Source organism: Passer montanus, unplaced genomic scaffold, assembly GCF_014805655.1.
Source record: "Passer montanus isolate IOZ18808 unplaced genomic scaffold, ASM1480565v1 scaffold89, whole genome shotgun sequence".
In the NCBI taxonomy this organism is placed as follows: domain Eukaryota; kingdom Metazoa; phylum Chordata; class Aves; order Passeriformes; family Passeridae; genus Passer; species Passer montanus.
In genome coordinates this window covers 343,433-368,507 of record NW_024374256.1, presented here as the reverse complement: position 1 = coordinate 368,507, position 25,075 = coordinate 343,433, and the positions used below count along the sequence as shown (strand labels likewise).

General features: G+C 58.0%; 5 protein-coding genes across 5 annotated transcripts in view; 4 read left to right on the top strand and 1 right to left on the bottom strand.

Annotated features, from left to right (window-relative positions):
- Positions 1 to 956: 956 nt before the first annotated feature.
- Positions 957 to 9,273, top strand: TXLNA (taxilin alpha). The gene is made up of 10 exons (XM_039733610.1): positions 957 to 1,316; positions 2,439 to 2,759; positions 3,292 to 3,383; positions 5,679 to 5,849; positions 6,423 to 6,617; positions 6,707 to 6,826; positions 7,003 to 7,077; positions 7,414 to 7,506; positions 7,707 to 7,802; positions 8,261 to 9,273. Exons 1-10 carry the CDS (start codon positions 1,112 to 1,114, stop codon positions 8,552 to 8,554), a joined length of 1,662 nt encoding a protein of 553 aa, XP_039589544.1. The 5' UTR covers positions 957 to 1,111; the 3' UTR covers positions 8,555 to 9,273.
- Positions 9,274 to 10,787: 1,514 nt separating this feature from the next.
- Positions 10,788 to 12,886, top strand: CCDC28B (coiled-coil domain containing 28B). Its single transcript, XM_039733569.1, has 6 exons — positions 10,788 to 11,293; positions 11,690 to 11,776; positions 11,833 to 11,996; positions 12,367 to 12,521; positions 12,611 to 12,633; positions 12,806 to 12,886. The coding sequence occupies exons 1-6, from the start codon at positions 10,788 to 10,790 to the stop codon at positions 12,855 to 12,857; spliced, it is 987 nt and encodes a 328-aa protein (XP_039589503.1). The 3' UTR covers positions 12,858 to 12,886.
- A 57-nt stretch (positions 12,887 to 12,943) lies between these two features.
- Positions 12,944 to 15,888, top strand: IQCC (IQ motif containing C). The gene is made up of 5 exons (XM_039733568.1): positions 12,944 to 12,959; positions 13,005 to 13,261; positions 14,007 to 14,448; positions 14,532 to 14,641; positions 15,211 to 15,888. Exons 1-5 carry the CDS (start codon positions 12,944 to 12,946, stop codon positions 15,355 to 15,357), a joined length of 972 nt encoding a protein of 323 aa, XP_039589502.1. The 3' UTR covers positions 15,358 to 15,888.
- A 323-nt stretch (positions 15,889 to 16,211) lies between these two features.
- TMEM234 (transmembrane protein 234) lies at positions 16,212 to 19,118 on the bottom strand. The gene is made up of 6 exons (XM_039733567.1): positions 18,990 to 19,118; positions 18,182 to 18,273; positions 17,753 to 17,768; positions 17,329 to 17,580; positions 16,958 to 17,050; positions 16,212 to 16,482 (listed from the first exon to the last, which is right to left on the bottom strand). Exons 1-6 carry the CDS (start codon positions 19,045 to 19,047, stop codon positions 16,421 to 16,423), a joined length of 573 nt encoding a protein of 190 aa, XP_039589501.1. The 5' UTR covers positions 19,048 to 19,118; the 3' UTR covers positions 16,212 to 16,420.
- Positions 19,119 to 19,330: 212 nt separating this feature from the next.
- EIF3I (eukaryotic translation initiation factor 3 subunit I) overlaps positions 19,331 to 25,075 on the top strand; it is a 21,088-nt gene continuing 15,343 nt past the window's right edge. Inside the window, 13 exon segments of the mRNA XM_039733847.1 lie at positions 19,331 to 19,364; positions 19,367 to 19,440; positions 19,442 to 19,459; positions 19,668 to 19,760; positions 19,840 to 19,927; positions 20,417 to 20,482; positions 21,586 to 21,735; positions 22,102 to 22,229; positions 22,833 to 22,943; positions 23,225 to 23,314; positions 23,728 to 23,801; positions 23,989 to 24,081; positions 24,374 to 24,571. Coding sequence (XP_039589781.1) covers positions 19,331 to 19,364; positions 19,367 to 19,440; positions 19,442 to 19,459; positions 19,668 to 19,760; positions 19,840 to 19,927; positions 20,417 to 20,482; positions 21,586 to 21,735; positions 22,102 to 22,229; positions 22,833 to 22,943; positions 23,225 to 23,314; positions 23,728 to 23,801; positions 23,989 to 24,081; positions 24,374 to 24,455 — 1,101 coding nt within the window. The 3' untranslated portion in view covers positions 24,456 to 24,571.

Here is a 25,075-nt window from a genome sequence, read left to right as displayed (position 1 = left end):
CGAGCGCCGCCGCAGGGCCCCGCCAGGGCACCGGCACCCCGCGCCCCGCCGGGCCCCGCGCGCCCGTGGGCTGAGGAACGAGGCGACACCTGCGTCAGACCGCCGGCGCTGACGTCACGGGGTGCGCGCGTGACGTCACGGCGGTGCGGGGAGGGGGAGCGCGGGGCCGCTTTAACGGGAGGGGAGGGGAGGGGAGGCTGCACCGGGGCCGGAACGGGGTTGGGGGGCCGGGCCGGGGCTCCCGGGTGCTGCGGGGCCGGGCCGCCCCCGTGCCCCGGTTCTCGCCCGGTTCTCGGCCCCGTGCCCCGGTTCTCGGCCCGGTTGTGGCCCCGGGGTGCAGCGGCGGAAAAGCGGCGCCCGGGGCGCGGGCAGTGCCGGCTGGGCGCTGCCCGGACACCCCGCACGTGGGCGGTGACACGGGCCCGGCTCCGCCCGCCGGTCCCCTTCCAGCCCCGGCCCCGCTGTCACCGGGGAGCCTCCTGTCCCCGCTCCTCGTCAGGGGAGGCTGCGATCACCCAGAGCCCTCGCGGGATGAGGAGGAGGAGGAGCCGGGTTCAGGCTCTCCCGGGCCGCGCAGTTCAGCAGCGATTGAGCTCTGTGCTCTGCGGGCCCTGATTGCTGGGCCGGCCGGTTCTCGGCCCCGTGCCCCGGTTCTCGGCCCGGTTGTGGCCCCGGGGTGCAGCGGCGGAAAAGCGGCGCCCGGGGCGCGGGCAGTGCCGGCTGGGCGCTGCCCGGACACCCCGCACGTGGGCGGTGACACGGGCCCGGCTCCGCCCGCCGGTTCCTGCCAGCCCCGGCACGGCCCCGCTGTCACCGGGGAGCCTCCTGTCCCCGCTCCTCGTCAGGGGAGGCTGCGATCACCCAGAGCCCTCGCGGGATGAGGAGGAGGAGGAGCCGGGTTCAGGCTCTCCCGGGCCGCGCAGTTCAGCAGCGATTGAGCTCTGTGCTCTGCGGGCCCTGATTGCTGGGCCGGCCCTGGGATCCCAGAGTGGGAAGGGCACCGAGGGCCGAGGGGGTTGTGCCCAGCGGGGAAATCCTCTTGTCTGTGGGCTGCGAGGTGCTGCCTCCTCCAGAGGGAGATTCCAACAGGAATTATCCTGGGAATCAAGAGATGCTTTCCTCAGCACGAGAACAGCCAGGGCTGGTGACTCCTAAAACCCTGCAGATGTCCTCAAAGCCTGTCCCTTGTGTCTCTGCAGAGGCTGGGATGAAGAACCAGGCACTGGAGACCAAGGCAGCTCCACGTCCTCCCAGAGCCAGCAGCGGGATGGGGCTGGAAGAGGGAGACTCTCCAGAGGCTGCAGCTCCCCCGGAAGGTGGGGGACCCCTGGGGCTGGGGGGTTCTGCACTGCTGGCATCCCCTGGGGTGTGCGAGGGCAGCTTGGAGCATGGGGAGAGCCAGGAGCTGCCTTTATTGCAGCTCTTTGGAGGGGCGGAAAATCCTGGCTTTCCAGGGCAAAAAATCCTGGATTTCCTGGGCAAAATATCCTGGTTTTCCAGGAAAAAAATCATTGGTTTCCAGGGCAGAAAATCCTGGCATTCCAGGCAGAGAATCCTGGTCAGAAAATCCTGGTTTTCCAGGGCAGAAAATCCTGGTTTTTTCCTTCTTTCTGTGTGTGTGCAGTCCTGGAGGAGTTCCCCTCTCCTGACTGCTGCCAGGATGTTCTGCCTGCTCCATCCCTGTGTGATCCCAGCTGCTCTTACCCGGGTTTCAAATCCATTTTTATGGTAAAAAACCCAGCCCTGGAGCTGCCAGTTCCTCTGGGAGGATAAAGCTCACACACAACCTGCTTTCCTTAAAAAAAAAAGAGGAGAGAGGGGGGAATTCTCCCTCTTGACAGATGTCAGGGGCTTGGTCATGCTCTGCTGTCACAGGAGAATGTTGGGAAAGCCCTGACAATGGAACAAAGCAGGGAAACCCTCCCATTCCCTGCAGGCTGAGAGGAGGGGGAAAGCCTCCATTTATAGGAATGTGCCCCCTCTTGATGGAGTGACTAAACTGTCTTTTGTCCCCTTAAAAAGGAAATAAGCTCAGAAGTTTCTGTCTTTAATTAGGTAAAAAGATATCTCATAGGACCTGGGGGGCTTCACCCCAAACTTAAGGATAGCCAATTGGAGAGGAGCTAAAAAGTCTTGCCTAAGCAATTTACTAGAAAAAGAAGAGAGCAAAGAAACTAATTGCTTTCGTGAGGTGTTTTACCAGCAGCAAGAACCTCTTGCACCTGGCTCAGCTTTTCTCTGTAAAGAGTTTTGTTGTTTTCCCTCTTATTAAAACGTTTCTGTTTCCAGCACTACCACAGCAGCCATCCTGCTGATTTGATGCCTTCTGAGGCAGCTGAGCTACCTTGGGTGTGAAGTAAACCTCCAAGAGCTTGTAAAGCCTGGCTTGAGGAGACCCTCCTTTCATCAATTCCTTTTTGTGTTCCCTTTCCCCCCAGCTCCCCTGACTCAGGAGGATCCCAAATCCTCCCGCGACGTTTCTGAGGAGCTGAGCCGGCAGCTGGAGGACATCCTGAGCACCTACTGTGTGGATGCCAGCCAGGAGAACCCAGGGGAGGATGGGGGGCACGGGGATGCCCCCGAGGAGCCCGACAAGGCCCTCAGTGAATCCCCCAGGAACGGGGAGCAGGAGCCGGGAGGGCCCGAGATCAACGGCGAGAAGGAGAGCTCCAAGGGGAGCGAGGAGTTCCGGCCCGGGGAGGAGGCTGCAGACAGGGACCAGAGGAAAGCCCAGGAGAAGAAGAAAGCCAAGGGTTTAGGTGAGGGATTCCCAACTCCCCAGGGGTTTAGGGGAAGGATTCTCAGCTTCCCAAGGGTTTAGATAAAGGATTCCCAGCTCCCCAAGGGTTTAGGGGAAGGATTCCCAGCTCCCCAAGGGTTTAGGTAAAGGATTCCCAGCTCCCCAAGGGTTTAGGGGAAGGATTCCCTGCTCCAGCTGTGCCCCAGGATATCAGTGCATGGATAAATGGATTTTATCCCACACTAATCACCCCGGGGGAAGTCACAGCCTGGGATGTGTTTGGGAACATCCTTCTGTTGTGTTCTGCACCCAGTGCAGCCTCTGAATTCCGTGGGTTTCTCTTCTGCTGGGCACAGCTGGCTCCAGCCAGCCCAGGGATGGTTTTCCCCTCCAAAATCCAGCTGCTGCAGTTCTCCCACCGTGGGGAAATCCTGGGAGCACACTGGGGACCTGCTCAGCCCCTGATTATTCCACCTTTCCAAGCCAGAACTCCGTGTAAAGCCATTTTTATCCCATTTATTGCATTATTCCCATTCCATGTCTCCTTCCAGGCAAGGAAATCACTTTGCTGATGCAGACCCTGAACACCCTGAGCACGTCAGAGGAAAAACTGGCAGCTCTGTGCAAGAAATACGCTGAGCTGGTGAGTCCTGGGGCTGGGGGAGCTCAGAGGGGCAGGGAGCCCTTTGAGAGGGACATTCCAGGGTCTCCCTGGAGCTTTGGGGTGTCCTGGGAGCCCTGCAGTGCCTGGGAGAGGGTGGGCATTGCTGGCTGCAGCCTGGTGGTGTTTGTGAAGCGTGCCCAGAAGGAATTTTGGCAAATCTGGGTGCAAGAGGAGCTCAGTTTGAGCCACACAAAGCCTGATCCCCGTTTAACCAGAGCCAAGGTGGAGTTCCAAGCGTGGATCTGGAACTGGAGGAGGTTTGGGGCTGCCTGTGCACGTCCAGAGTGTCTGTGGTGGCTTTTCCCTCTGCTGGGGGAATGTGGAGCTCCTTCCAATTCCAGCAGGATGGGAATTGAGGAAGGGGAAAATCCCCTGGGCTCTGTGTCTCTGCTGCTCTGCCCAGAAGTGTCACAAACCTTCCACTGCATTTTCCTGCAGTTTTCCATGCAGAAAAAAAACCAAAACCCAAAAAAACCCTATGGAAAACTGCAGTTTTCCATGAGGAGGAAAATAACCAGAGCCAAGGTGGAGTTCCAAGCGTGGATCTGGAACTGGAGGAGGTTTGGGGCTGCCTGTGCACGTCCAGAGTGTCTGTGGTGGCTTTTCCCTCTGCTGGGGGAATGTGGAGCTCCTTCCAATTCCAGCAGGATGGGAATTGAGGAAGGGGAAAATCCCCTGGGCTCTGTGTCTCTGCTGCTCTGCCCAGAAGTGTCACAAACCTTCCACTGCATTTTCCTGCAGTTTTCCATGCAGAAAAAAAACAAAACCCCAAAAAACCCTATGGAAAACTCTGCAGTTTTCCATGCAGGAAAAAAAATCAAACAAAACCCAAAAAAACCCCTATGGAAACTCCTGCAGTTTTCCATGAGGAGGAAAAAAATTCTGTGGAGAAAAGAAATTTTATCCTGGCATATCTGTCCTTGTGGCACATGCAGCTCTGTCCCCTCGGGGTGCAGCTGTGTCCCCTCGGGGTGCAGCTGTGTCCCCTCGGGGTGCAGTGTCCCCTCAGGGGTGCAGTGTCCCCTCGGGGTGCAGCTCTGTCCCCTCAGGGCACAGCTCTGTCCCCTCGGCGTGCAGCTCTGTCCGGAGGAGGTTTGGGGCTGCCTGTGCACGTCCAGAGTGTCTGTGGTGGCTTTTCCCTCTGCTGGGGGAATGTGGAGCTCCTTCCAATTCCAGCAGGATGGGAATTGAGGAAGGGGAAAATCCCCTGGGCTCTGTGTCTCTGCTGCTCTGCCCAGAAGTGTCACAAACCTTCCACTGCATTTTCCTGCAGTTTTCCATGCAGAAAAAAAACAAAACCCCAAAAAACCCTATGGAAAACTCTGCAGTTTTCCATGCAGGAAAAAAAATCAAACAAAACCCAAAAAAACCCCTATGGAAACTCCTGCAGTTTTCCATGAGGAGGAAAAAAATTCTGTGGAGAAAAGAAATTTTATCCTGGCACATCTGTCCTTGTGGCACAGGCAGATGGTGTCCCCTCAGGGGTGCAGCTGTGTCCCCTCGGGGTGCAGTGTCCCCTCAGGGTGCAGCTGGTGTCCCCTCAGGGCACAGCTCTGTCCCCTCGGGGCACAGCTGTGTCCCCTCAGGGGTGCAGTGTCCCCCCGGGCACAGCTCTGCCCCTCAGGCCGTGCTCCCCTCCGCAGCTGGAGGAGCACCGCACGTCGCAGAAGCAGATGCGGATCCTGCAGAAGAAGCAGAGCCAGCTGGTGCAGGAGAAGGATCACCTGCAGGGCGAGCACAGCAAGGCCATCCTGGCGCGCAGCAAGCTGGAGAGCCTCCAGCAGGATGGGAATTGAGGAAGGGGAAAATCCCCTGGGCTCTGTGTCTCTGCTGCTCTGCCCAGAAGTGTCACAAACCTTCCACTGCATTTTCCTGCAGTTTTCCATGCAGAAAAAAAACAAAACCCCAAAAAACCCTATGGAAAACTCTGCAGTTTTCCATGCAGGAAAAAAAATCAAACAAAACCCAAAAAAACCCCTATGGAAACTCCTGCAGTTTTCCATGAGGAGGAAAAAAATTCTGTGGAGAAAAGAAATTTTATCCTGGCACATCTGTCCTTGTGGCACAGGCAGATGGTGTCCCCTCAGGGGTGCAGCTGTGTCCCCTCGGGGTGCAGCTGTGTCCCCTCGGGGTGCAGCTGTGTCCCCTCAGGGGTGCAGCTCTGTCCCCTCGGGGTGCAGCTCTGTCCCCTCGGGGTGCAGCTCTGTCCCCTCAGCAGGGCAGGTGCCGTCCCCGGGCACAGCTCTGCCCCTCAGGCCGTGCTCCCCTCCGCAGCTGGAGGAGCACCGCACGTCGCAGAAGCAGATGCGGATCCTGCAGAAGAAGCAGAGCCAGCTGGTGCAGGAGAAGGATCACCTGCAGGGCGAGCACAGCAAGGCCATCCTGGCGCGCAGCAAGCTGGAGAGCCTGTGCCGCGAGCTGCAGCGGCACAACCGCACCCTCAAGGTGCTCCCCCTCCCTGCCCTGCCCTCCCCTCCCCGGGTTGTCCCCACGCTGCCACCAGGGCAGGCTTTGCTCTTGAGACACCCTGGCTGCAGTGTCTGGGTTGTTGTTTCGGGGTTTGTCCCCTGGAGGAAGGGAAGGGGAAGGCCCAGAGTTCTTTCCTGAGGGATGGAAGGAATAATGAGAGGCTGGGTGGGTTGGGAACATAACTTTGGGAAGTTTTCCTGATGGATATAAGGAAGAATGGGAGGCTTGAATGGGTTGGGAACGTCATTTAGGGAGCTTTTCCTCATGGATGTAAGGAATATCAGGAGGCTGAATGGCTTGGGAGCAACATTTTGAGAAGTTTTCCTGATGGGTGTAAGGGCATAATTTTGGGAGGTTTTTCTTATGGATATAAGGAGTCGTGGGAGGCTGAATGGGTTGGGAGCATCCTTTTGGGAAGTTTTCCTGATGGATGTAAGAACATCCTTTTGGGAAGTTTTCCTGATGGATGTAAGGAGTCACGGGAGGCTGGGTGTTTTGGGAGCATCATTCTGGGGAATTTCTCCCTTACCTGCCGCATCCCCGACGCAGGAGGAGGGCGTCCAGCGTGCCAGGGAGGAGGAGGAGAAGAGGAAGGAGGTGACCTCTCACTTCCAGGTGACCCTGAACGACATCCAGCTGCAGATGGAGCAGCACAACGAGCGCAACTCCAAGCTGCGCCAGGAGAACATGGAGCTGGCCGAGAGGCTCAAGAAGCTCATCGAGCAGTACGAGCTGAGGGAGGAGGTGGGTCAGCCCTGGGAGCCCCTCCTGCTGCCCCAGGCCGGGCAGGGGGCCCTGGCTGTGCCCTGAGCTGTGCTGCTGTTCCCCTGCAGCACATCGACAAGGTGTTCAAGCACAAGGAGCTGCAGCAGCAGCTGGTGGATGCCAAACTGCAGCAGGCCCAGGAGATGCTGAAGGAGGCAGAGGAGAGGCACCAGAGGGAGAAGGATTTTGTAAGTGTTGGAGCAGCTGATGGAGGCAATTTTTGGCTCTTAGTGTGGATCCTGGGGGTTATCCCAGATGCTGGCATGTCCAGGAGCCAGCCTGGAGCCCTGCTGTGCTCCCTGTGCCTCTCCTGAGCAGGGCTGGGCCAGGAGCAGTCCCAGGTAACTGCTTTGCTCCTCCCCAGCTGCTGAAGGAAGCTGTGGAATCTCAGAGGATGTGTGAGCTGATGAAGCAGCAGGAGACCCACCTCAAGCAGCAGGTGAGTTCCCTGCTCAGCTTGTTTTGTTTGGGGATTTCCCTCCCTCCCTGAACAGCCCAAAGTTCCTCAATCTGCAAAGCAGAGGGGCAGGATCCCTGCTGGGTGTGGTTTTGTGAGCTGAGGCTTTGTTCAGGGATGGTTCCCAGTGCTGGGAGCAGTCATGGGATCAGCCAGGAGGAGTTTGTGGAACACTCTGCTCTGAGGATGTTTCCTAGGATAGAATTTGGCACAGCAGCTGCTCCTGTTTGTCCTTGTCCCAGGGCAGCAGCTCAGCCCGTGGCTGGGCTCTCCCCTCTCCAGGCACTGGAGCCATGAGCTCCCTGTCTCTCCCCACAGCTGGCTCTGTACACAGAGAAGTTTGAGGAGTTCCAGAACACCCTTTCCAAAAGCAGTGAAGTGTTCACAACGTTCAAACAGGAGATGGAGAAGGTGGGTGATGCTTTTCCCTCCGTGCTGCTGGGAGCTGGAAGGGCCCCAGCTCCAAATTTCAGTTAATTTTAGATCTACACCCAAAATCTGGGGTGGCTTTGCAATGTTCTCCCTGGGGTTTATTTCTTTTGATCCCTGTGGGTCCCTTTCAGCTCAGGACATCTTGTGACTCCATTTGTGCCCTTTCTGTGCTTCTGTAGATGACCAAGAAAATCAAGAAGCTGGAGAAGGAGACCACCATGTACCGCTCCCGCTGGGAGAGCAGCAACAAGGCCCTCCTGGAGATGGCAGAGGAGGTGAGGGGGCTCTGGAGCAGCTGGGGAGGGTGGGATGGGGACAGGACAGGTCCTGCCTCGGTGCTCTGTGAGGGCAGAGGGAGGAAGAAGCTCCTTGGTGCTTTGGGTGTTGGAGGTTTGCTTGGTTTCCCTGGAATCACTGGACAAATCCAAATCAGATTATTGGATTCTAGGCTTCCCTAGAATCAGTCATGGAATGGTTTGGGCTGGAAGGGACCTTAAAGTTCATCTCATTCCACCCCCTGCCATGGGCAGGGACACCTTCCACTATCCCAGCTTTCTCCAAGTCTGGTCTTGGACACTTCCAGGGGCAGCCACAGCTTCTCTGGGCACCCTCCCAGGGAGGAGTTTCATCCCAATATCCCACCTAACCCCGCCCTCCCTCCATTTCAAAGCTGTCCCTGCTCTCTCATGTCCCTGTGGGGTTTCACCTCTCCCTGTGTGCCTGCCTCCTGCAGAAAACGCTGCGGGACAAGGAGCTGGAGGGGCTGCAGGTGAAGATCCAGCGCCTGGAGAAGCTGTGCCGCGCGCTGCAGACGGAGCGCAACGACCTCAACAAGAAGGTGCAGGACCTGTGTGCCCACACAGAGCTGCTGGAGCCTCTGAAGGAGCCACCCCGGGACACCTCCGAGGCAGCTCCAGATTCCCTGAGCCCAGGAAAGGCCCCACAGAGCCCAGACCCTGCAGCAGTCCCAGCAGAACTGAGCACGGGAGCAGCAGGGCAGAGCGGGACTGAGCAGGGCACTGACTGAGCCCCGGGCAGGGCACACGGCTGGGCTCAGGGAGGGTGACCTGGCAGCTGCTTGAGATTCCACTCTCCCTGCCCTGGGACAGGTGGGGAAGGACAGGACACAGCCCTCTTGGGGATGTGAGATTTCCTAGTTTAGGTTTTTGGAGGGTTTTTTTAAGATTTTATATATATATATATATATAAGATATATAAAAATGTGCAGGGCAACACTTTATCTATGGATATCCATAAGAAGCAGAAGGGCCCAGCTCCCTGCCTGTGTGAATATTGAAAATATGGAAGCTCAGCTGATTGTCCCTCTCACTCAAGGACCTGGTCACTGGCAGGCTCAGGAGAGCAGAGCCCAGGCACAGGGACAAGGGACATGCCTCCACCATCACAAGGACTCCACTCTGGAGTGACAGCAGAGCTGGGAGAATTCCAGAACATTCCCAGTGCTGGATTCTCCCTCTTCCCCTGCCAGGCAGGAGGGAGCTCCTGGACTGGCTCTTGCTGGCAGCTCCTGTGTGAGCTGAGGGCTCAAGAGGCTGCTCCCCTGCTCTCCGTGGGCTCCGTGTCTGCAGCGGGGACGCGGAGAAGCAGGAAAGGGGGTGCCTGGTCCCACCCTTGGGAATTTTTGCTCTTCCCAGGCCCTGCCAATCTCAAAACCGCCTTATAATTCACAGTTGCCTCTTTGCTGAACGCACACGTGCACAAAGTGTATTAAACAGTTAACCCAAAGGTCTAATTCCCAAGTGTTTTGCATCGTTGTGCACAGGGACTGGGGAGGTGCCCCCGAGCCCCTCTGCCCCAGCCCTGGAGGCATCCACAGAGCTGGGACTGCAGGAGGATCAAACCTCAGAGCTGTGTGTGCTCCTCGAGCTGCTGCTCCAGCCAGGATCAGCTGCCAGGCCGTGCCCTGGGGCTGGGATCGGCTGCCAGGCCGTGCCCTGGGGCTGGGATCGGCTGCCAGGCCGTGCCCTGGGGCTGGGATCGGCTGCCAGGCTCTGCCCTGGGGCTGGGATCAGCTGCCAGGCTCTGCCCTGGGGCTGCTCCTGCCTCCCCTGGCCTGGGGGTGCCTGTGCTCTCCCAGCCCCACTGCTCCTTTCCCTCTCTGCTTGGAAGAGCATCTCCCCAGTGCTGCCTCACCCTGCAGGGCCTGGATGTGCTGGGAGGGAGTTTAGGGACAGCGTGGGACCTGCTGGCACCAGGTTTTGGGATTTTCCTTGGTTTGTCAAGACTTTGTTTTTTCGCCGTTCTTTTGGAAGACTGGGCTCGCTTCAGACCCGGCTGCAGCTTCTGTTTGTGACAGACTTCATTCCCAGCATTGCCTTCCTGGGGCTGGAAGCTGATCCCCACCTTGGATGTATCCAGTGGATCTGTCTGGGATTCCCTTCTGGCACCACAGCTGCTCTCACATCTCCCCTCATGAAGGACCTGCCTCCGTGTCTCCTCCTCCTCCAGGGATCCAGATCTGAGGAGGGCAGCGTGGATGGGCTCTGAGCCCCACAGAGCCGTGCTGGGCACCCACGGGGACAGTCCCTGGAGCTGGGGTGGCTTTGTCTTCCAGCCCCTGCTGTCAGCTCAGTTCCTCTGGGATGATCCATGAATGTAACCCAGCCAGGCTGAGCTGCCCACATCCGGACTTGAGTAAAAGCAAAACCCCTTAGGAATTCACCAAACCCCTTTTTTTTTCTGTCTTTTCCCTGTTAAGGTACAGAAAGCTCCTCGTGTGTATCCTGTATCCAATAGAAACACTCCCAACCTCGCTGCTGCCTCTGGTGTCTCTCTTCCACGGGGGGTGAAGAATTTGGGCTGTGGGTGGGACAAAACTTCCCTGTGTCCTGTCACAGCAGATGTCACAGCTGAGACAGCCACACTATCCAGAGTGTCACTGTACAATTTCAGAGAGCTTCAACCCCTGCAGGGTAACATCGTGTCACTTCAGGAGGCTGCGAGCATCTGCCCTTGTTCTTTACCCAAGTTTTTATACCCCTCACGTTCGTGCATGGCACCTGTGAGCCCTCTGCTCCCTCCAGAACCTGCAGACAGCCCCAAACCCCTCAAACTGCACACAAAACCCACACACAGCCCCAATCCCCACAAACTCCTGCCCTGTCCCAGAGCTCTGCTCCTCCTTTCCCCTGGGAAGGAGCCGGGCGAGGCTGCGAGGGGCGTTTTGCTGCGGTGGGGATGGGATGTCCCTGCTCGGGGGGACAGCGGGGTGTCCCCAGCCGCTGGCATCTCCCTCCGGGATGCTGCAGCCCCCGAGAGCCACCAGCCCTGGGGGTACCGCCCCTCTCCCGGCCCGTCCCTTGTGCCCGCACGGGCTCCAGAATGCCCAAGATCGGTTAAAAACCCTGGGATTGACAGGAGCGGCCGCGCTCGGGCTGGGGCGGGGGCCGGGGTTTGTCAATCCCGGCGCTGCGCCAGGGCTGGCGGCCCTGCCCGGCTGCCTCCAGCAGGGACGGATCGCGGGGACACCGGAGGGGACTCGGGGTACAGCCGGGGGGCGGGAGGGGCGGCAGGAGCCGCCCGGGGCTCCGCGGGCTCGGGAGCGGCTCCGGCCCCGCTCCGGCCCCGCGGGACGCGGATCCCGGGCGGATCCCGGGGCACGTCCGCGGATCTGCGGCAGCCGCTGCCCGGCGGGCCCGGAGGAAGTTCCCTTTCCCTTTAAATGCAGATCCCGGGCGGTGCGGTCGGCGTCCGGCGGGCTCGGGGTGTCCCGCGGGTCCCGGAGGCCGGAGCGGGCCTGGCTCAGGTCAGTCCCGGCCGTGGCGCTCCGGAGGGAGCTCGGGGACAGAGGGGACAAAGGGGACAAAGGGGCTCCGCTCCGCCGGGGCTGCCCGCTCCCGGCGCCGCTCGGGGCTCGGCGGGACAAAGGGGTGACGGTGCCCATACGCTGCGCTCTCGCCGCGGTGTTTTGGGGCCGAAATCCTCTTTTCCGCCCGAGTGCGGCTGCGGGCCAGGCCCCGGCCGAGCTCCTGGGGATGCTCCGGGCGCGGGGAGCGAGCGGAGCCCCCGGGAACGGGCACGGAGCTCCCGCTCCGCTCCTCCCGCAGCGGCGCCCGCTGCCCGCGGCTGGCCCTGCTTAACCCGGGTCCCCCGGCTCCGTCCCCGCGTCCCGGCTTCTCTCCCGAGCCTCGTGTCCGTGCAGGTCAGGCGTTTGCGCAGCCCGGGCGCCGGGGCCATGGAGGAGCGCCGGAGGAAGCGGAGCCCGCAGCGCTGCCCGGCCCAGCCCGCGTGCGGCCCGGGGGCACCGGGCGGCCCCGAGCGGCGGTGCCGGTGCCAACGCCGCGCTCCCCGCAGGGCCAGCAAGGAGCGGGCGCGGGCGGGCGCGGGGGGCGGCCGGGGGGCCCCGCTGCAGCACAGCTTCCTCACCGATGTGTCCGACGTGTGCGAGATGGAGCGCGGGCTGCTCAGCCTGCTCAGCGACTTCCACTCGGGAAAGCTGCAGGCGTTCGGTCAGGGGCGAGGGGTGGGATCCGCGGGGTGGGATCCATGGGGTGGGGTGAGGTGGGTTGGGCACGGGGAAGGAGCAAACTGGGGAATTTTGGGGCTGGGGAATTTAGGATCCACAGGGAGGGGGTGGGATGGGGAAAATGCTGGGTCCAAGGGAAGGAATGGGCCGGGAGATGATGGATGGATGGATGGATGATGGATGGATGGATGATGGATGATGGATGGATGGATGGATGGATGGATGATGGATGATGGAATCCATGGCTCCATGGAGGGTCACTGGTGGATCCACAGAGCAGGCGCAGGCTGAGGGTTGGCGCTGATCCCCAGGGAAGGCGCTGGGGCTGTTCTGGAAGGTTCTGCTGTCCCCAGGGAAGGCGTGCTCCTTCGAGCAGCTGGAGCACGTGCGGGAGATGCAGGAGAAGCTGGCGCGGCTGCACTTCGGCCTGGACGGCTGCGTGGAGGAGCTGCCCGAGGAGCAGAAGAAGGCGGCGGCCGACAGGAACCTGGACCAGCTGCTGGCACACGTGAGTGGCACGCCGTGACACGCTGTGTCACCCCTGTGCCCCGCCCGGGGTCCCCTCCGCGCCCTCAGCCTCTGCCTTTGCTCCCACAGCTGGAAGAGCTCAGCAGCTCCATGTATCCTTGGCTGGTGGCAGTGGCACTGGCAGGGGTGGCAGTGGCAGTGGCCATGGTGGCAGCGATGAGGGTGGCGGTGGCAATGGGGCAGTGACCGTGGTGACAATGCCAGTCGTGACAATGACACTGGTGACAGTGACGGTGCTGGCGCTTTCCCTTGACCCGCTCTCAGACAGAAGCTGCACCTGGCCGAGAGCTCGGACCCCGAGGACGCGGCGCCCTGACCCCGATCCCCCCTGCCCCCGCCCCCGCCGCTCCCGGCCGGGCCCCGCCGGGTCCCCCCCGCCATGGCGGCGGCGGTCGCGGCCCGATGAGAGGGCTCCCCCGTGGGGGCTCCCCCGTGAGGGCTCCCCGTGAGGGCTCCCCGTGAGGGCTCCCCGGCCGCGGGGATGCTGCCGCCGGCGCTGCCGTTCGGTGCCGGCCCGGCCCGGCCCGGCTCGGCCCGGCCCGGTTCCGTTCCAGCGCTGCCCCCGGGCCGTGCCAGGCCTGTGCCAGGGGGTTCCTGCTGCGGCGGCGGCTGCGGAGCGTGCGGGCGGAGTTCGAGGCCGTGGTGCTGGAGATCGAGGGCGACCTGCGGCAGCTGCGCTGGAGCGGCCGCGTCCTGCAGAGCCCGCGCTTCGGCCCCGAGGTGCGGGGGGTACCGGGACTGCCCGGGAGCACCGGGACTGCCCGGGGCACCGGGACAGCCCGGGAGGGACCGGGACAGCGGGACTGACCGGGGGCACCGGGACAGCCCGGGACAGCCGGGGGCACCGGGACTGCCCGGGACAGCCGGGACTGCCCGGGACTGCCCGGGACAGCCGGGGACAGCCGGGAGCACCGGGGCTGCCCGGGAGCACCGGGAGAGCTCGGGTGGCTCCGGGCGGGGCAGGGTGGTGGTAACAGCTGGCACCGATGTTCTGTTTTCTTTTGTGTATTTTATTTTGTTTCTTTTAGTATTTTCTTTGATATTTCATTGATTTTTTGGGATATTTCTGTATATTTCTTCATATTTGAAATATTTTCTCTGTTTATTTTAATATTTTCTTTGATATGTTTATGTTTCGTGATATTTTCTTTTATATATTTCATTTTAATATTTTCTTTGATGCTTATTGATATTTTCTTTCATATATCTTTTATTTTAATATTTTTGTTGATATTTTCTTTTACATTTCTTTGATTTTTCTTCAATATTTTATTTTCTGTTTCTTTATATTTCTTTATTTTTTCTTCCTATTTTTTTCTTACTCATCTCTGTGTTTTCTTCCTATTCCTCTCATCTTTTTTCACGCTTTCTTGATTTTTAAAAATATCTTTCTCATATTTTTTCCCCTCCCTCATTGCATTGGGATCTTTTTTCCCCTCTTTTCCCTTTTTCCCCTCTTACCCAGCCCTCCGCAGGGAATCCCTTGGATCCAGGGGAGGCTGCAGAGAACAGAACCATTCCCAGAAAAGCCCGGGAGGAGCCGGCTCCTCGTGGAGCAGAGCGGGGTGGGAGCTGTGGGAACATCCCCCCCGCAGCCCCCCTGCCCTGGGGCACGGCCCCAAACCCCAAAAACCCCAAAACCCCCCAAACCCTTCCGGGTCTGGGGCGTGGTGCTGCAGGGAACAGAACCATTCCCAGAAAAACCCGGGCGGAGCCGGCTCCTCGTGGAGCAGCGCGGGCTGGGAACATCCCCAGCTCGGCCCCAAACCCCAAAAACCCCCAAAACCCCCCGGATTTGGGGCGTGGTGCTGCTCAGAGCCCCGAGGAGGAGGATGAGGAGGAGGAGGAGGATGAGGAGGGAACCCTGGCGTGGGCCAGCGACGGCAGCGAGCTGGGAGCCAGCCCAGGTGAGAGCCAAACAGCCGGAATGTTCTGGGAGTGCTGGAGCAGCCCGCGGGGCTGAGCTTTGGGCTGCTCTCTTTCTGGGCAGGAATCCCCGAGGAGCTGCAGGGGCTGCCCCGCCGGGAGCTGCAGTCCCACAGGGAGCATCTCCTGCTGGAGCTGCTGTGGGTGCAGCAGGCCATCAGCAGCAGGAAACACGTGAGTGGGGACGGGGAGGGAAACGGGGACGGCAGGAAAGGGCAGAGGAAAGGGGAAAATGGAAAGGAAAGTATGAAGGAAATAGGAAAATAGGAATAGAAAAGATAGTCTCAGAGAAAATAGGAGTATCAAAGAAAATATAGCAAAATATCAAAGAAAATATAGCAAAATATCAAAGAAAATACAGCAAAATATCAAAGGAAATATAGCAAAATATCAAAGAAAATATAGCAAAATATCAAAGGAAATGTAAAGGAATATCAAAGGAAATATCAAAGAAAATATAAAGGGATATCAAAGAAAATATAGTAAAATATCAAAGGAAATGTAAAGGAATATCAAAGGAAATATCAAAGAAAATATAAAGGAATATCAAAGAAAATAGAAAGAAATAGAAAATATAAAGGAATATTAAAATAGAAATATCAAAGGAAATATAAAATAAAATAGAAAATAGAAAGAAATTTCAAAGACAATAGAAAAGGAAATAGGAAATAGAGATATCAAAGAAAATATAAAGAAACAGATAGGAAATACAAAGAAATGTGAAGCAGGTTTTGTGTCTGCAGTTCCTGCTGCTGAAGCAGAAGCTGGGTGTTCCCAGCAGCACCCCCAGGTCCTGCCCTGCTGGGGAGAAGCCCCGAGGGGACAGGGGCAGCTCAGGGATGGCTTCACTCCAGGAGAACAGAAGAAAATCCTCTTGTGGGTATTTGTGAGCAGGACTGAGCCCCGCCAGCCAGGGGGGTGTCCTGGGGGATCCATCCCACCCCGGGATCCATCCCACAGGGATCCATCCCCCCCCGGGGTCCTGCCTGGGCTGGCTGGCTCCAGCTGGATGTGGCGTTGTCACCCCCAGCTGGTGCTGTGGCGCTGCTGCAGGAAGGAGCTGTTCCCGGAGCTGGGGGATTCCAGGGAATCTCTGGGTGGCTCTGCAGGGTCCAGGCTGTCCCAGTGCATTTTCGGGAGTGCTGAGTGGGGAGGAGTCCCTGGCTGGGCTGTGGGGAGGCCCAGCCCCCTGGTCCTTGGGGTGAGGCTCATTCCTGCCTCTGGGAATTCTCTCCTGGGGAGGGGCAGGAAAGGACCTGGTGCTTTCTCAGTTCCTCCAGCTCAGGGACATCCCAGGTCCCTCAGACAGGGACTTTCCCCGTGGTGCTGTGCCCCCTGCCCTGACCCCACTGCAGATGTGGATCCTTCTGCTCTGGAATTCTTTTTATTTTTGGAAATAAAAAACTTTTCCTGATGCTGAACCTGTTGCTGCCTGGCTCCCTGATTTCTCCTGCTGTGTCCATGGCTGTGTCCAGGACAGGACAGGACCTTTGGGACTTCCCAAACCACGACAGGGAGGTGACAGCACCTGGGCGTGGGGGGACACGAGCTGCTGATCCAGGAATCCTGGTGGGAACCTGCTGGCTGCTCCTGATCCTGGACCAGATCCTGGGGGATCAAAGAGCCCCGAGTTCCTGCTGCTGCCTTTGCATCCCTGGGAACTGGGCTGGGCTCAGCAGGGAGGGTTTGGGGTGGGCAGGAGTGTGCTCAGAAGGGTTTGGGTTAATCAAAAATCCACCAGTGCCAGGAGGTCCCACGGGACAATTTATTAACCATTTCTTACCCCTGCAGTGCTGCACAGGACACTGCTCTGCAAAGAGCCCCCAGGCCCCCTCAAGGCACAGAAGTGGCTGTCCCTGCAGTGCTGGCACTCCGGGAGGGCACTCCAGGGATCTGGCCACCCCAAAACACCCTCGCAGGTGGGGCTGGGGCAGGAGCAGCCCCTGCTGCTGCTCAGGCCCCCGCCAGGCACAGGGACACTCCCAGCATGGTCAGCAGCATTCCTGCCACAGCCCCTGGGGAGGAACAAATCAGTGATCAGTAAATGGGATGAACTGGGGATCTGCCCCAAGCAACAGCCCAGCTGCTTCTCCAGCTCCTGCAGTTTGAAATCCCCAATTTCCTGCTTTTTCCTGACCACCTGACTTTTGGGGCCTTTTGGGCCACTCCTTTTTCCTGGTGGGCATTTTATTAATGGTTAAACATCTCCTGAGGGAAATATAAATCCTTTTAGCTTAAAACAGCCAATTCTGGCTTTAAATTCACCAACTCTGCCCAAAAATCTGTTCCAATTCCCTTTCCCATTTCAATTCCCTGCAGCCAAAGCTGCTCTGACCCAGTTCAAACCTTGTGGAGGGTTTGGTGTCTTCAGACCAGATTATAAATTAAATTATACATTGAAAATCAAATCCCCCACATTAAAAATCAAATCAAATCATCTCAATCCAATAAAAGCTGATTTCTTGATGAAATGCTTGAAGTGGGACTCACTTTTCCCCCCAATGTCCTCTCCCAGGATTTTCCCAGTCACCAAGGTCACAACCAAAGCCAGGGAGTTGCAGAGTGGCACTGCCAGGGACAGGTCTGGAATGCAAGTTTCAAGTGGAGAAATTTGGATTATTTGGGATTATTCCCATTTGGTTTATCTGGGATTATTCCCATTTGATTTATTTGGGATTGTTCCCATTTGGTTTATCTGGGATTATTCCCATTTGGTTTATTTGGGATTATTCCCATTTGGTTTATCTGGGATTATTCCCGTTTGGTTTATCTGGGATTATTCCAAGGGAGCTGCGTGCTGTTTGGCCGAGTCAGTGACCCACAAAATCCCAGCGAAGCCCAGAAAAGCAGCAGGCACTGACCTGTGGAGGCCAGGGTGAGGTAGAAGAGCAGGGATCCAGCCTGGTTGAGCAGGACGGGCACCAGGTACTGCAGGAGAGCAGGGGCTGCTGGGGTCCCGCCTGGCACACGGGGGTGCCAGCCCAGCCCAGGACACCTGGCAGGGCTGGGAATTGTGCAGGGGAAGGGCAGGGCTGCAGGAGCAACCCACTGAGGATGGGGATTCAGCACGGAGCCCAGCAAAGGGAGGGTGTGTGAAAAACAAAAAAAGGTGCCTGGTCCGTGTCACTTTATCTTGTGGTTCAGGTGAGAGCCCACAGTGCTCTGAGCTATTTCACACTCTGACCCGAGTGAGTTCCACATTAAAGTATTTAACAGCACAGTTTCTATTTCAACAGCATGACAAGGTCTAAGCTGCATTTATCACACTGTTTGTATATAAACTACTCGGTGCATACAACACCTGCCAGATTATGTTATAGCAAACAGCAGTTAAAAGGGAGTACAGATTACAAACTGTGCTCTAACAGGACCTTGGTGATTAACAACAACTCGCAGGAGCCAAGACATCAACGAGAAAGAATGCCATTAGTTATAGTTGTGTATATAACTAGCGTCATATATAGAATAGAATAGAATAGAATAGAAATTTAAATAAAATATGTCGATATGTATAATATATAAAAATATTTTTAAAAATTATATTTAGAAATATATCTATATGCATAAATATAATATTAAATATATTAAACTATATCTATATAAATATAATATACATTTTAATATGTAAATATAATAAATAAAATGTATATATTTAAAAACATATATATTCTATTTTATATATAATAATATTGCATATATATTATAGAATAATACTATATAATATGGCTCCTCCGCCGCCGCCGCCCGCAGGAACGGCCCCGAGCCGCCCCAGAGCGCGGCCGCCAGCGCCAGCGCCAGCGCCTGCCCTGCGGGGACAGCGGGGTCAGGGCATGGGGCCATCCCTGCCCCGGGAACAGCGGGGTTAGAGCCAAGGAGTCATCCCAGCCCTGCCCTGCGGGGACAGCGGGGTCAGGGCACGGAGCCATCCCTGCCCTTGGGGTCAGGGCATGGAGCCAGCCCGGCCCGGGACAGCGCGGTCAGAGCCGGGCCGGGGACTGGGCCAGCCCTGGAATATCGGGGTCAGAGCCTTGGAGCCAGCCCTGCCCTGCGGGGACAGCCGGGCCAGGGGCTGGGCCAGCCCTGCCCGGCCCGGGACAGCGGGGTCAGAGCCATGGAGTGATCCCTGCCCTTGGGGTCAGGGCATGGGGCCATCCCTGCCCCGGGAATATCGGGGTCAGAGCCTTGGAGCCAGCCCTGCCCTGCCTCTGGAATATCGGGGTCAGAGCCGTGGGGCCGGCCCGGCCTCCGCCCCCTTGATGCCGCCACATTTTCACATTTTCACATTTTCACATTTCCCAGCCTGTGCAGTCCCCAGCGTGCCTCAGAGCTCCGCACAAGCCAGAGCTCTCCTCACAGCTCCGGCACACAACGATCCTCCTCCAGGCCACAGCCAAGGACGCGTCACACAAAAAGTGGGAGCAGGGAACGGAGGAGGGCAGCCTGGGAGGGTGGGACTGCGCTGGAACGGGACAGCGAGCCCGGCAGGGACACGGACCGGAACTCATAGAAGTGTGACACTCACGGCTTGGGTCCGCCTTGGGTGGAACCGTGGCCGGGCCCTCGTGCTGCCCGAGGTGCATCCTTTGACGGCATTTCCATAAATCCCTGCTTTATTCTCTAGCTCAGCCCAGCCTCTGCTCCAGGGCCCCGCTCCGGGCAGCGCCCCCGCCCCGGAGCGGCCCCAGCTGTCCCGGGACCGCGATCCCCCGCGCCTTCCCCACCCCGCGCTCGCGTCCTGCCACAAGGGCCCGGCCCCCCGTCCCCAACCTCCCCGCTCCCCCTCAGGCCCGCCCCGGCCGCGTTTTCCCCCTTCCCAAGCAAACCCTCCCCGCCGCCATCGCTCCCGCCTCACCCACGGTCGCCATGGCAACAGCGCCGCACTTCCTGCTTCACCCGGAAAACCCTCTGTTGCCATGGAGGCCGTGACGTACATCCGGCGCGCCGCCGCCACCCCGGAAGTGCCGCCCCTCAGGCCTCAGCGTGGCCGCCATGGTGAGAGCGGGGTGGCCGCGGGCTCGGGGCTCGCGAGTTTCGCTCGCCACCGCTCATTTAGCGGCTCCACAGCCCCGGCCCGGAGCTCCTTGGCCGCCCCTCAGCGCCACAGGAGCCCCGGGCCGGGGTCCGCGTTCTCCCCCCGCCCTCACCCTCATTTCCCGGCCCTCACTCATTTAATAATTTATTATTTAATCATTAATTACAGAAGCCCATCCTGCTGCAGGGCCATGAGCGCTCCATCACGCAGATCAAGTACAACCGCGAGGGAGACCTGCTGTTCACCGTGGCCAAGGACCCCGTGAGTGCTGCCCACCCCCCCTAATTAACCGATAATTAACGAATCGCTAATTTTTAATCACTTTTCCCCCTCCGCGCAGATTGTCAACGTTTGGTATTCGGTGAATGGCGAGCGGCTGGGCACCTACAACGGGCACACGGGGGCTGTGTGGTGTGTGGATGCCGACTGTATCCTTTGATCCAGCCCGGTTCTGTTCCGTGTTTTGGGGCTGAATCATCCCCGGCGTCTCCTCGTGTTCCTCTCCAAAAGGAGCATTCAGACCCTTCTGCTGCCTCTCCCTTTCCCATTTGGAGGAACATCCCCACGGATACCTGGGTTTGTTGTGCCCTTTTGCTGCTTCTCTGGGTGTTTGGGAAGATTTTCCACAGGCAGCAGAGATAAAACTGTGGAAAACTTATTTAAATGCAAAAAAACCAAAAAACGAACAAAAAACCACAAAAAACCAAAACAAAACAAAAAAAAACCAAAATAACCCCAAACTTTTTCTTTTAAATTCCATGGGAAGAGATGGGATTTTGCCATGGAACACTTGGCTCCGTGCTGCCTTCCCTGGGGCAGATTTTTCCCCCAGAGAAATCCCTTTTTGGGTGCAGAGACGTTCTCTGAGTGCCCGGGCAGGGGAGCTGGGGGCTGGTTTTGCCTTAATGGTGGCCCAGGGGACACCAGGCACGTCCTGACCGGCTCTGCAGACAACAGCTGCCGCCTGTGGGACTGTGAGACAGGTGAGGCTGGGGCTGGGGCACCCCTGGGGACACCCCTGGGTCTGCTGGGACACTGCTGGGGCTGGGGACACCCCTGGGACACCCCTGGGACACCCCTGGGGCACCCCTGGGGCACTGCTGGGGCTGGGGCTCTGCTGGGACACTCTGTTTTTAATGAGGAAAACGTTTCCCAGCTCCCCGGAATTCCCTCTTCCCCTCCTCTGTTCAAATCTGGGGTTCCCCCCAGCAAGGCTGGAAGTGGCACAGCACAAAGGTGTGGAGCTGAATGCACTCCTAGGTTCCCTCCCAGAGCGTTTCAGGGTTTTATTCCATGTTATTTTTAGTGAGGGAATCCCCTCCCAGCTCCCTGAAAATCCCTCTTCACTTCTAAAATCTGAGATTCCCTGAGCAAGGCTGGAATGACACCTCAGCACAGGTGTGGAGCTGAATCCATTCCTAAATTCCCTCCCAGAGCATTTCAGGATTCCATTCCATGCTTTCCCAGGCTGTTTTTAGTAAGGAAATCACTTTCCAGCTTCCTGAAAACTCCTCTTCCCTCTTAAAATCTGGGGCTCCCCTGGGCAAACCTGGAATTGGCACAGAGCAGGGACTGGAGCTGAATCCACTCCCAAATTCCCACCCAGAGCATCCCAGGTTCCGTCCCAGAGTTCCATTCTGTTCCAGCACCTTCTCCCAACGAGGATGGGTGTTTTTAATGAAGGAATCATTTCCCAGCTCCCTGAAAATTCCTCTCCCCTCCCCTGTTAAAATCTAAGGTTCCCTGAGCGAGGCTGGAATTGTCACAGAGCAGGGACCTGGAGCTGAATCCACTCCCAGATTCCCACCCAGAGCACCCCAGTTCCCATCCCACGCTCTCCCAAGGTGTTTTTAATGAAGGAATCATTTCCCAGCTCCCTGACAATTCCTCTCCCCTCCCCTGTTAAAACCTGGGGCTCCCCTGAGCGAGGCTGGAATTGGCACAGCGCAGACCTGGAGCTGAATCCACTCCCAGATTCCCACCCAGAGCACCCCAGTTCCCATCCCAGGTTCCACCCCCTGCTCTCCCGGGCTGTTTTTAAGGAGGGAAGGAGCTCCCAGCTCCCTGCCCTCTCCCCGTGTCCCAGGGAAGCAGCTGGCCCTGGTGAAGACCAGCTCGGCCGTGAGGACGTGCGGCTTCGACTTCGGGGGCAACATCATCATGTTCTCCACGGACAAGCAGATGGGCTACCAGTGCTTCGTCAGCTTCTTCGACCTCAGGGACCCCAGCCAGATCGGTGAGGGGCCGGGGACCCCTCGGGGACCCCACAGGGCTTGCTGGGCGTGGGGCAGCCTGAAACCTCAGCCCATTCCTTCCCCTGTCCCCAGGTGCTCTAGCCTGGCCTGGGATGTTTGCAGGGATGGAGCAGAGGAGATGCTTCCCTAAAAAATCTCTTTGCTGGATGGCTGGGAGTGGTTGGGGGGTGATCACATCAGCGAGGACACAATTCCTTCCTCCCCTTCCCTGTGGCATTCCAAAGTGCTGCCCCCGAGCTCCATCAATCCAAACCACCAGGAATCCACACTGAAAGCCCAAATCCCAGCCGAGCAGGGCCGTGGAGGGAGCGTGCTGGGGGAGGGTGGCTGATTGCTGCTTCCCCCAGAGAACAACGAGCCCTACATGAAGATTCCCTGCAGTGACTCCAAGATCACCAGCGCCGTGTGGGGCCCGCTCGGGGAGTTCATCATCGCTGGCCACGAGAACGGGGAGCTCAACCAGTTCAGTGCCAAGGTCAGGCCTGGCCAGCCTGGGCCAGCGTCCGGGGAGCAGGGCTGGAGGGGGCTGGGGGCTCCAAGCAGCACCTTCAGCAAGGACCAGTAAATGTGGGGCTGCCCTGGGTGAGGCTGCAGTTGGCACAGCACTGAGAGGTGGAACTGAATCCGTTCCTAAATTCCCTTCCAGCCCAAAGCATTCCAGGATTCCATTCCATGTTGTTTTTAATGAGGGAACCATTTCCCAGCTCCCTGAAAACTCCTTTTTCCTTCCTCTTTTTAAAATCTGAGGCTCCCCTGTGTGTGACTGGGAGTGACACAAAGCAGGGACCTGGAACTGAATCCATTCCTAAATTCCCTTCCCACCCAAAGCATTCCAGGATTCCATTCCGTGATGCCCCAAGTTGTTTTTATGAGGGAATCACTTCCCAGCTCCCTGGAAATTCCTCTTCCCCTCCTCTGTTAAAGTCTGAGGCTCCTCCGAGTGAGACTGAGCTGGAAGTGCCACAGAGCAGAAACATGGAGCTGAATCCACTCCTAAATTCCCACCCAGGGTCCCATTGCATGTTATTCTTAGTGAGGGAATCCCTTCCCAGCTCCATAAAACTCCTCTTCCCCCCAGTCAGGGGAGCAGCTGTCCAATATCAAGGAGCACACCAAGCAAATCAACGACATCCAGACCTCCCGGGACATGACCATGTTCATCACAGCTTCCAAGGACAACACAGCCAAGGTGAGCCTTTCCTGCAGGTTTCCTGCCAGGATCTCTGCTCAGAGGGAGTTGTGCTCCTTGGGAATGTCCAGTGAGAAAGGGGAGGTGCTAATTGATCAGCCAAGCACTGAAAATGAAACATTTTGGTATTTCTATAGAACATTTGCAGTTTGTCAGTTCTGGAAGGTGGAAGATTTGCCGTTCTGGGGAATATTTTTGGGATTTGAGCTTGCAGAGGGAGCCCCGTGGAGGTGAGGCCAGCAGCTGGAGCTGATTCATGAGTTTCTCCTTTCCCCTCGTAGCTCTTTGACTGCACATCCCTGGAGCACCTGAAGACGTTCCGCACGGAGCGGCCGGTGAACTCTGCTGCCCTTTCCCCCATTTTTGACCACGTAAGGATGAGCTCCCTGAGGTGTCCCCAGTCCTGGGAATCCTGCATTGTGAGAGTTCCCAGTCCAGCCCAAAACCAGGACTCTGGAATGAGCCTGGGGGATTTTGCTGGGTCAGGCACTGGGAACAAATCCTCTGATGGAATGTGTCAGGGAGGTGGGAATTCCTCAGGGGTTGGAGCCCTGCTGATGCATTTGTGGGATCTGTGGGATCTGTGGGAAGTGCCAGAGGCAGTCCCCACCTCTGGAAGTGTCCAGAGAGCCTCTGGACCTGGCACTCACTGCTCTAAACTCGTTTCAAGGTGGGGATCAATGCTGGGCTCGATCTTGGAGGCCTTTCCCAACCTCAGTGATGCCAGGATTCCCTAAATCCCTAAATGAGGGGCTGTGGTTTCTCTGGTTTCTCTCCCCTGCAGGTGGTGCTGGGAGGAGGGCAGGAGGCCATGGATGTGACCACCACCTCCACCAGGATTGGCAAATTCGAGGCCAGGTTGGTCCTGTTCCCTCTGGCAGGGCTGAACCCTCACCAGAGCACTCCTGGCACCCCCAGGATTGCTCTTCCCTTTCCTTGGGGGAGCTGGCAGTGCTGCAGAAACCCTGGAGTTTGTGTTTTTTTTGAGGATTCTGTGGTTTTGTCCCTCCTGGCCTTGTGACAATTTCAATCTTCCTCCTCCCAGGTTCTTTCACTTGGCTTTTGAGGAGGAGTTTGGCAGAGTCAAGGGGCACTTCGGGCCCATCAACAGCGTGGCCTTCCACCCTGATGGCAAGAGGTGAGAGCCTCCCTGGGAACTTGCAGTGTCCCCAGTCCACCCAGTGCCACTTTTTAACTGGGATATGAGCAAACTCAGGGGATGTCTGTGCTGGGAATGGAACCAGCCCCTGAGTTCTCCCATTCTGAGCCAGCCCAGGGGACCACTCACACCCTGCCCCACTCTTGGGCCACATCACTGATTTATTTTCCACTTTGTGGTTCCTGTATCAGTTTCAGGAGGGGGTGGTGAGGGCAGGCTTGCCATTGCTTGCTGCCAGCAGCATTCCTGACTTTCCCTTTCCTCCCTGCAGCCACAGCAGTGGGGGTGAGGATGGCTACGTCCGCATCCATTACTTCGACCCCCAGTATTTCGAGTTCGAGTTTGAAGCCTGAAGGGGAATTTCCCTCTCCTCTCCTCTCCTCTTCTTTTCCCCTCTCCAACCCCTTGCCCAGTCCAGGGCCTGCTCAGGAAAGGCCTGAAGTTGTTCTTGGCAGGGAGTTTGGGGGCCCGTGCCCCCCGTGCCTGTCCCTGGCAGCTGCACCTGCCCGGCCCCGTGTCCGCCAGCCGGCCCCGGTGCTCCCTTCCCCCGGTGCCCCTTCCCCCGGTGCCCGCTCCCCTGCTCCCTTTCCCCGGTGCCCCTTCCCCCGGTGCCCGCTCCCCTGCTCCCTTTCCCCGGTGCCCCGTTCCCCGGTGCCCCTTTCCCCTGCTCCCGTTCCCCGGTGCCCGCTCCCCTGCTCCCATCCCCTGCCCCTTTCCCCGTTCCCTGCCCGGTCAGGCACACCCCGTCCCTTTCTCTCCCCGCTGTAGTTGCTGTGCTGCCAGCTGTGCCCCTGTAGCCCCTTCCCTGCCAGCAGCCTGCCCTGCAGCCCCCTCCCCTCTCAGCTGCCCCCCGACCTCCCTCTCCTGACATTCAGGCTCTGTCAGGTGTCCCCTCACTCCCCTGGGGTGTCACCCCTTCCCTTCACCAGGAGTCTGGCTGCCTTTAAGGATCTCTCCTGTATCCATCCTCCCA